General features: G+C 41.7%; 1 protein-coding gene across 1 annotated transcript; it reads right to left on the bottom strand.

Annotated features, from left to right (window-relative positions):
• Positions 1-226: 226 nt before the first annotated feature.
• LOC136450507 (NAC domain-containing protein 68-like) lies at positions 227-1,859 on the bottom strand. Its single transcript, XM_066450971.1, has 3 exons — positions 1,475-1,859; positions 988-1,271; positions 227-899 (listed from the first exon to the last, which is right to left on the bottom strand). Exons 1-3 carry the CDS (start codon positions 1,671-1,673, stop codon positions 462-464), a joined length of 921 nt encoding a protein of 306 aa, XP_066307068.1. The 5' UTR covers positions 1,674-1,859; the 3' UTR covers positions 227-461.
• Positions 1,860-10,108: the final 8,249 nt, after the last annotated feature.

Raw genomic sequence — 10,108 nt, 5'->3', positions numbered from 1 at the left:
TAAGGCTAGCGTTTTTCATTTGAGGAACGTAACAGTCCAGACTTGAGAAATAGATTTGGTTGGTTCACAATATCACTTCATCCCATTGTAGAAATGATACGTACGATTTTAGCTACCCATCCACTTGATGTTACCTACCATTTTATCATCTTTGAAAACTGTACGAATATATCAGAGAAAGATCAAATGTCCTAGATCAATTGCGGTTCAGACCGACCATATAAGATATGAGAACTGAAATTTTGTATCAAGTAGTCCAAAGGGAGATGCAATTTTTTTTGGTATATTACCAAACACATCTAACAATCTAACAAATGAATAAACGTTACAAAGCCTACAGCAACAGTTGCAGAATTCATACCCTTCCAAATTTTAAACTTGCTGTTTCTAGTCCAGTCAAACGACTCCTATGCCCCCTTATTTACAAGAGCATATCTCTTCCCCTTCCATCTCAACAACTCTCAGAACGGTGGCAGGATTGTCTGCCACATCTTCATCGACGGCGAGCTCATGGACTGCAGGTAGCCATGGCCTTGCCCAGCCACCAGGTTCACCGTCTGGACCGGGTTCGGACTCACCATATGTGCCATGTTGTAGGACGCCTGCAGATCATCCAGATTCAGGTCGGTGAACCAGTCGTTGTCCTCCTTCACCGTCACGGTGCCAATGCCGTTCCTCGTGGTCATGGCCTGCCCCTGCACCATGTCACCGAAGCTGTTCTGCATCATGCCGGAGGCGTTGTCGATGTCCGAGTCGTGCGTCTGGAAGCTGTCAGACATGGAATCCTCCGCCGCGCTCTGCCGGTGCTGGTGCGCCGCCGCCGCTTCCGGCTCCTCCACCTTCACCTTCTCCCAGTTGTTCTTCTTGTTGTACAGCCGGCACAGCACCCACTCGTCCAGCTGCAAGAACAACGCAAAGAGACATGAGCACCATGGCTCGCCATGGAATGCAACCGGCGGGATGGAACGGCCACACACACGCACACACCTTCTGCGAGCCCTTCTTGCCCGGTGCTCGGTCCGCGTCGGCGATGCGGTACTCGTGCATGATCCAGTCTGTCTTGACGCCCCTGGGCGCCTTGCCGCAGTAGAACACGAGCGCCTTCTTGATCCCCGCCACCCTGCCGCTGCCCTTGGGCGCGATCGGCTTGTCGGCCCCCGTCGCCTTCCAGTACCCCCTCCCGGCGGCGCGGTTGGGGCGCGAGCCGTTCGGGTACTTGCGGTCCCGCGGCGTGAAGAAGTACCATTCCTTGCGGCCGAACAGCGCCTTCTCTGAAGGATCAGAGCAGCACAGAACCGAGGTCAAAAATGCCATCCAGGATTTGGATTTGGATGAATGGATCCACGACAGAATTAAAGATTGTCTTTTTAGTAAAAAAGAAGAAGATATTTTGTTGATAAATAAATAAAAGAGGGAAAGAACAGAGGAAAGCAGAGCAAGAAGACGCCGGAACAGGGGAAGAAGGGGCACGCACCGGGCAGATCCCACGGATCGACCTTGTAAAGATCGACCTCGGCGATGATGGGCACGGGCAGCTGCTGCCGCGCCACCTTCCTGCAGAGGTAGTACACCACGAGCTCCTCGTCGGTGGGGTGGAACCGGAACCCCGGCGGCAGGTTGAGCTCCGCCTCGGCGTCCCTGCGCCCGCTCCCCTCGGCCGCCACCATTGCCATCCTCTTCCTCTTGACAGAAATTCCCAACGGCTGGATAGATGGGGTTGCTCGCTCGAACCAGGTTCCAGAGACCGCGTCTGCTCCCTCGTGCTCGGTTTGGTTCGAAAGGCGGCTGGCTGGCAGGCAGCCGCTAGGAGATAATTAATCCTCGTTGCCCGTGAGCTGTTTCCTTGGCGACCAAGACGGTTCGGCGCGTTTATATGGGCTGCGCCCTGCGCAGCGCAGCCCAGCTCGTGCCGCCTCGCGTGGGCCCGGCGTGTCCCCGCCCCCGCCTCGTGCCTTCGTGGGCTCGCTCCGGATGAGGATGGGCGACGCTGCCGCGAAGGTTCCAGCGTGGAAAAGGCTCTGACCCTGTTCACCGTTGGGTGGCCTGGACGACGACGGCCGCAGCCCACGCGACGCCCAACTCCGCAACAAGCGTCAAAAGCACTAGCGAGGGATCTCGCCAGTTTCCATCCGGAAATGTACTAAAAATCCGAGAGATCTCGGCGAAAGGGGCGCCCCGGTCGCCGTGAAAGCTTCGTGGTTTTGACTGCGCTGGCGGCAGTTGGCACGGCGCGCGCGAACGAAGGGGCCGGTGGCGCCACGTGCGGATTGTGCCGCTGCTGCTGTTTAGTGCAGGCGTTCACGAAGGCCCTGCGACGTGGTGATGGATCTGTGGCTGTGTGTGAGGGGCTTTTTCCAAGGATCGTTTTGAGCTGCAGATTTGGTTGGTGCTCGACATTTCTGCGTCCGGTCTATGGAAGAGAAGGAAAGTGTCTTGATTTGAATTGAAAATTCGTATCACGCTCGAAGGGTACAGCACAAGTGTGTGAAATTCTCAGTAGGAATTACGCACAAGTTTCCGGTCCGGAACGTGACGATGATGCGACATCTTCCGATCCGATGGATGGACAGCTAGCTAGCTAAAATTCAATGTGCTGTGAGCGATGTAAGCCGCGTGTTTCATTCGGTATCGATGCGATTACGATTGATGCTACTCTCTCGTCCATGAACTGTTGGTTTTCTCAGGCGCAGGCTCCTCTGCCTGTCGACAACAAAGGATATGCTTGGAATATTTAAAAGTTCAGACGCCATCATATAAATGAAAAAAATCTACATAACCATCAACTATTCAAGATGGACTACTTCATCCTCAACTATAAAACTGGATTTCTACTCCCTGGATTTTTCAAAACCAGCCAAATAACCCCCCTGGTGGTTTTGAACGGTGGTTTTGCTACGGTGACGGTGGTTTTGTCTTTTTTTCTTTTTTATTTATTTTCGTTGAATCTTTAAAAAATCATAGTAAATCACAGAAAAATTATAAAATAGAAATTTAATTTTGTTGAACTCCACATGAGTAGATCTACACAGTGAACATATAATATGGTATGCTTTAGTACAAAGTTTTTGTTGTAGCTTTAGATCTATATTTTTCTGTAATTAATTTAAATAATCCATAGCTGCAGCTTCTATGATATAATTGTGGTGAAATTTTATGGTGGACTAATAATTGTATACTTGAACTATAGTAAAATTTTCATACTCATTGGATCATGTATAACTTAGTTATATATTTATTTAGGATATAATTAAGTTATACATGATCCAATGAGTATGAAATTTTCACTATAGTTCAAGCATACAATAATTAGCACATCATAAAAATTTCACCACAATTGGACCATATAAGTTGCAGCTATGAATTATTCCAATTAGTTACAGAAAAACATAGATCTAAAGTTACAATAAAAACTTTGTACTAAAGAATACTATATTATATATTCACTATGTAGATCTACTCACGTGGAGTCCAACAAAATTAGTTTTTCTATTTTATGATTTTTCTGTGATTTACTATGATTTTTTAAAAATTCAACGAAAATAAATAATAAATAAAAAAGACAAAACCACCGTCACTGTAGCAAAACCACAGTTCGAAACCGGCTTTGAGGTTATTTGACCGATTTTGAAAAGTTTAGAGGTAAAAAATTTGGTTTTATAGTTTGGGGAGCAAAGTAGTTCGCCCTAAATAGTTGTAAGTTAAAGTAGACTTTTTTTCTCATATAAATAGGAGTGCTGCTTTCCAATCTAAGCTTGGACCGTTCGTTCGTACGAGAATGGTCCCATGCGTCCACTTAATTAATAAATAAACAGCTTACAGACAGGCGGCCAGACAGCTTTAGTAGACAGTACGAGTACAAGGTAGGTTCATCTCCTCTTCTGTAAAATACTTAGGCATTCAGCACGTGCCCGATGAATCAGCTCGCTGCTTGCCTGCCGCTGCCGCCGCCGAGCGCCGATACCTGCACTGGTCCTGGATGCATGCTATCCTGTTCCTATCCACATGCGTTGAACCTTGCCCGGGTGCCGGGTGCGGTGCGCGCGAGCCGCAACGGTGGCGGCGACCAAATGCGGCGGGGGTTGGTAGGCCCGCCGCCCGCTCTGGTCGTCGACATCTCATGCGTTTTCCTTTCATTCCTCCTGTGGTGGACTATTATATATGTGCTATGAACTACATGTCTGTATATGTAGGTGAAAAAGACGGGCTGCTCGCAGGAAAAACGGGGTCGGAAAGCGATCTTTTTTCCACTATGTTTGTCTGTTCCTTTAAGGAAAAAGGAGAACATTGTGTTTGGCTGTAGTTTCACTTAGCTAAGTTTTCGTTCTAAATTATAGTTCGTTTGACTTTTTTTACTCTAAGTTTGACCACCCGTTTTATTTAAAAAAAATTTGTGTCAACATAGTCAAATTTAAGTCATTTTTGAAGAACTTTTGTTAATAAAACAAGCCGCAACAAAAGAAGTGATATTTTGCACAAATTTTTGAATAAAATAAGTGGTCAAATTTGAGGTAAAAAAAAAAAAAGGCAAACGAACAGTTTTAAGTGCCCCGCAGCTGGATGTTCACTGAGCTTTTCCTTCTTCTCTTTTTTAATGGAAAACTGAGCTTTTCCTGATCAGACTGTATGTACGGTATGAAGAAATTTACAGCTTTGTGTGCCGTGATGCCCTGACTGGCCAGTTTATTGGAGTTGTTACTACTTCCTCCATAAAGCAAGTACTTAGGGTCTGTTTAGATTCCAAAAAATTTTATGCAGTACTCGTCACATCGAATCTTACGGCACATGCATGGAGTACTAAATGTAGACGAAAAAAAAACTAATTGCACAGTTAGGTGAGAAATCACGAGACGAAACTTTTGAACCTAATTAGTCCATAATTAGACACTAATTGCCAAATACAAACGAAAGTGCTACAGTAGCCAAAATCCAAAAAATTTTGGATCTAAACGGAGCCTTAGTTTATTGGAGTTGTTATTACTTCCTCCACAATAAATTGTAGTGTACTTTAGTTTTATCTCAAATCAAAGTTCTCTAGTTTTGATCGAGTTTTTTAGAAAATGTATTAACATCTAAAGTTTAAATGAATACACTATCAAGACATCTTTCATAGAGAATGTAATGGAGCTAATTTGATGTTGTGTATATTAACGTTTTTTTTACAAACTTGGTAGACTAGACAAATTTGACTTATGACAAATCTATATTGAAGAACGGTGAGAGTAGTTGTTATATGGTAATCTATTTTAGATTTGACTATGGTACATGCACACTCACGCATATAAATACATATGCTAACACAAATACACACAACTTACATCATGAATGCCTTTGAAAGAGCTGATAGATCTTGAGATCGATGAAGTCATCACACGCACCTTGTTGTCTACGGGTTGCTCATATTAGATACCGCGGGAAGAAGAATAGTACTTCCTCCATTCTAAATTATAAGTCATTCTAGCTTTTCTAGATACATAACTTTTATCATATATCTAGACATAGGCTATATCTAGGTGCATAGTAAAAACAATATACTTAGAAAAGCCTAAACGACTTATAATTGAAAATGGAGCGAGTAGTAAATACTAGCACCCATGGTAGTCGTAGAATCAGGCAGGTTCCACCTCATGAATGTAACCAATTATGCCATACCCAATTAACTCACCTCGCAGTCTTACTGCTACTAATTGGAGCCTCCAAGTTAATCATTGGGACCTACATTAGGGAATAAAAGTAGAGAAACCCTGGAAATTGTCACAAAAATCAGAAACGTTGTCCATGGATTCAGTAGGTTCAAACATCATTAACAACAAATTGTCCATATCTATAATTACGAAATGCTACAAAGTTCATAGCTAAAGATTATTACAAATGGACAAATATAGGAAAGTATCTATATAAGTGATGTGTTTAATATGAACAAATTAGAGAGAGAAAATATAAGTAATTTTGGTTAGTTATGGACAATAAGTTTATTAATCAATTCATATAAAATTATTTCTCTTAATATCAAGGGTAAAGTCTTTTTCAAACCTCCAACTTGCATGGTATTATGAATTTCAGCCCTAAACTATGGAATCACGCTAGACATACCTCAACTGTTGAAAAGCAGATAAATTTGGTCCTCTAGTTGGTTTCAAAGATAGTTTTTTATTTTATAAAAAATAAAAAATGTTTTCATCTCCAAATTTCATAACTAATATATTAATTAAAATAATAAATATGGAAATAGAACTATTTTTTTAAAAAATGTTATCTATCTAGTGCTTTGCTTTTGTATTGATTGCCTATTTAGGTGTTATAGGTTTCAGACAAAGGCATGCCTCAAACATTGTGCAACTTGTCATGCCATTGACATAAAGTAGAGCTCAAAAGATAATTTAAATATTCCCTCCATACTCAAAAATGAAGTCATTTTGGACAGCGATACGGTCTCCAAAGCATAACTTTGACTACTTATTTTTATAAAGATATTTATCAAAAAGTGGTGGTGGGGGGGGGCAGACCCAGTGTCGGAGGCTCCCACATGAGTGGGGTCTGGGGAAGGAAAAAACCGAGGCAAGCCTTTCCCCCGTAAAATCTACGGAGAGGCTACTTCGAACCCGCGACCTGGTGACTCAGTGAGACAGCTCTCACCACTGCACTAGGCCTGCCCTTCATATTTATCAAAAAGTGATATATGTAATTTTTTGTCAAAATATTTTTCAAGATAAATCTATACATATGGTTTTCACATTTACAAACTCAACAACTTAAAAGTTATTCATGATTTATATTCTCAATGTTTGATCCAAGCCTTGTCCAAAACGACTTCATTTTTTTAGTATGGAGGGAGTAAATAACATGCATGACTACACAAGCAATGGAACACTAGAAACATGAATAAATAAGGTCCAAATAACTCAACATAAAGCACCAACAGATAGATTAGAACAATTTTTTTTTAAGATGATAGAAAACCCCGTGTGTGTGTTTTTATAGTCCAGTGATGAAAAGTGTGCTGCCGTGTAAGTTGAAGGTTGGAAAAAAAAACTTTACCGATTTCATGTGTTAATGGAAAAGCTTTACCCATAGCATGTCCATAGCATGTGTTAATGGAAAAGCTGGGAGGTATCCATCTTATGACACTTGTCCATATGAAACCATTCTCTCTTTTGTTCCCTCAAAGACTTCAAATGGAGTCACAGAGAGTACAGCACAATCCCGTATTTCAAAAGGCAGATTTCTAATTGTAGAGTTTCTTAATTGTCAATTGTGGACACAGAATAATAGGAGCTATGTGGTGGCTACAGTGAGACTTGTCTATGGGACGGATACCCATTTCATTACTAATAATCCAGGACGACCCCCGTTGCCGTTGTGTGATATATGCTCAGAATTTCACAATCGATCACATTGTCAAACCAAAAGAAATTGGACTAAACAAAGGTGGACTTTTAAGTTCTACAGGTTCTCAAGAAGCAGCACAAAGGTCGACGACGACATAAGCTGCCGATGAGGGTCTCGGTCAGAGAGGTAGGCCGTAGGCATATCCAAGAGGAGGTCGACGGCGAGTGACGCCAGTGCTGACGCAAACACAGGCACACTGACAGCCGCGGTGTTTTGTCCTGCTTCCTTTAGCATGAAGGCGTCAGCCACGGCCGCCGTGCATGCGTGCTCGTGTTTGTGCCGTGGCGGGTGGCCTTGACTGGACCAAATCCCTGCAGCCTGTGCAGGATCATCGTCACCACTCATCCAATCCGACGACCTACCCCATCTCGCTAGATGCTAACCAACCGATCCGTACGTGCGCTGACCGGGTCATAGTCTCACGTGCGCCGCTTCGCAATTACCTGCGACTCCTGATGTGTCCATCGGCGAAGCTTTGTCCCGTCCCGTGACTGTGTGTGTGGTTCCGGGCTTGCGGCGCCGGCGGGACATTTGTCTATTCTTGTTTAGCTACTTTCGTAGAGTTTACTTCCTATTTATTAGATGTTTGTACATATACATAGAGTATTAAATATAGACTAAAAAATAATTAATTATGTAGATTGTGATTAATTTAGAAGATGAATTTTTAAGTCTAATTAATTCATGATTTGACAACGTGGTGCTACCGCAAATATGTGCTAATAACGAATAAATTCGTCTCGCGGATTACTGAGAACTTCTTTAATTTATTTTATTATTATAATCTAAATATTTTCATATAACGTTTCGATGTGACACCCGATGTAATATCCCTAGACTTTACTCGCTGAATTTAAACACCATTGAATGATGATGTGTCTGGAAGTGGAACTGTGATGCCTGTGGGCTCGTTATGTTGGATGCGAGGTGCGGCAACCGTAGGTTTGTTTGAAGGATAAAAAAATGAAAGAATTGGGGTTTGAGATCACGTATGGTTAATCAATTGATTAATTACGGTACCACCGGAACGAGAAGTAGTAGACGCAAACAAGATGGCAGATATATCACAGATTCACAGTTAAATTATAGAGTAATGAGCGTCAATCATGATTAACACGCGTAAACCAAAGGATATTTATAAAGCACTTTCTATATTTCAGGTGCATGAATTTTAAGATTTCAGACAATACTCTTATAGAACCAACTAGTTAAAAAGTTACTTTTATGATTTGTTATTTGTCTTTGTATCACAAAATATTATTTTTTTTGTTCTTGACTAACTATAAAAACAATCTTTGTGCCAATGCGGATCAAATTTTGTCAGATTTGTGGTTTTGTTTAATGGGTTTTTATTCTCGAAACCGAAAACTGCTGATTATACCTACAAAATAAATTGCAATGAACTAAAACTGTCATTTTAAGTATAAAATATCTGCAATATCGTTTGAAAGAAAGCTAAAATTCAGACACCTGAATTTTAACAAGTCCCTTATAAAAGACGTGCCAACGTGTTACAACAAGAGGTGAACTCATTCCTTTCTAAACTATACTTCAATTTTGACATTAACTTTATACTACCTAACAGTTGTGTACTCCGTATTTGATTGACAAGGTTTAGGCATGAGAAGACATTGATAACGCAAGCTGAAATTTGTTACAAGAAGATGACAACAGAATACATATTATGGAACAACTCTTCATCCAAGCCAAGATGCATTACAGGGAGTACAAAAAGGTCTACAGAAAGACCAGCATGTATGCTACATAATTGGAGAAAGGATTACACAAAGATGGAGAACAATTATTCAAAGTCACAACAAACTGTTGGACTTCAATGCTTGCTGAAAGATGCATCAAATGTCACGAGCCATGCACACTAACCTATGAAGATCCGGGTTGCATATTATAAATTGATGAAAAGTTTATCAAGTCTATTTTTCAAGGCAACCAAACGTTGCATCATTTGGACTTCCAACAAGGAGTTATAACCATATTAGTGTAGACGGCTTTGGAGGCCGACAATCGTGCTTAGATTTCCGAGAATTCATCTCGTGGAGACCTTTCACCTAACTTATCTTCGTAAACTACAAGACCAATTCATACCCAACCAATAGGGTTGTTTCTTAATAAATACATCTCTTTGTATCCAAGCAAAGCAAGATTTTTGATAATCGATATACAAACCCCTCTATTTAGTTGTGTGCTAACAAACTTCAGAGAGTGATATCTACCTCTTTGCTCTTGTGGTTTCCTTCATGGGACTTACAAAAGTGGACGTGTCATTGTCACCCAATCTGTGCTTATGTTCCGTTGATTCCAGGTTGCGTCGGTTGGTTCTTTGAGAGTGTGGTTGGACGAGTCCTTTGTTCAGGCTGCTATATAGAGCCGGTGGTTGGCTTCTTGTGCGTGTCATTAGGTTGCACTAGGTATTTGTTGCTTGCAACAAGTTATCTTGGCTATTTTAGAACTAGTTATCATGTTCGTGATCCTACTCCGTGAAGATCGGGAGTGAGTCTTCATCACTAGTGGTAACCACCACCACCACCACCGTTAGACCACTAAAAGTTGACTTCATGCTTATTTTAGATGTATTCCTTAATATCATCCCTAATCAGGCTTTAGCTAGTATTTTTTCGCAAAGGGAGGATTTTAATACTTCAAAATCATTATATGGAGTTTATATAATATCCGTAAATCCATAGCCTAAAAACAACAAAAGGAG

Source organism: Miscanthus floridulus, chromosome 5, assembly GCF_019320115.1.
Source record: "Miscanthus floridulus cultivar M001 chromosome 5, ASM1932011v1, whole genome shotgun sequence".
In the NCBI taxonomy this organism is placed as follows: domain Eukaryota; kingdom Viridiplantae; phylum Streptophyta; class Magnoliopsida; order Poales; family Poaceae; genus Miscanthus; species Miscanthus floridulus.
Note: the sequence above shows the minus strand (reverse complement) of the source record. Positions and strands in the feature narration are given on the sequence as shown.

Excerpts from the sequence above, each read along its gene's own strand:
- LOC136450507 (XM_066450971.1), bottom strand. The coding sequence starts at position 1,673 with ATGGCAATGGTGGCGGCCGAGGGGAGCGGGCGCAGGGACGCCGAGGCG. Across the intron at positions 1,272-1,474 it reads CGATCCGTGGGATCTGCCCG|AGAAGGCGCTGTTCGGCCGC; the intron begins GTGCGTGCCCCT and ends CTGATCCTTCAG. Across the intron at positions 900-987 it reads GCAAGAAGGGCTCGCAGAAG|CTGGACGAGTGGGTGCTGTG; the intron begins GTGTGTGCGTGT and ends TTGTTCTTGCAG.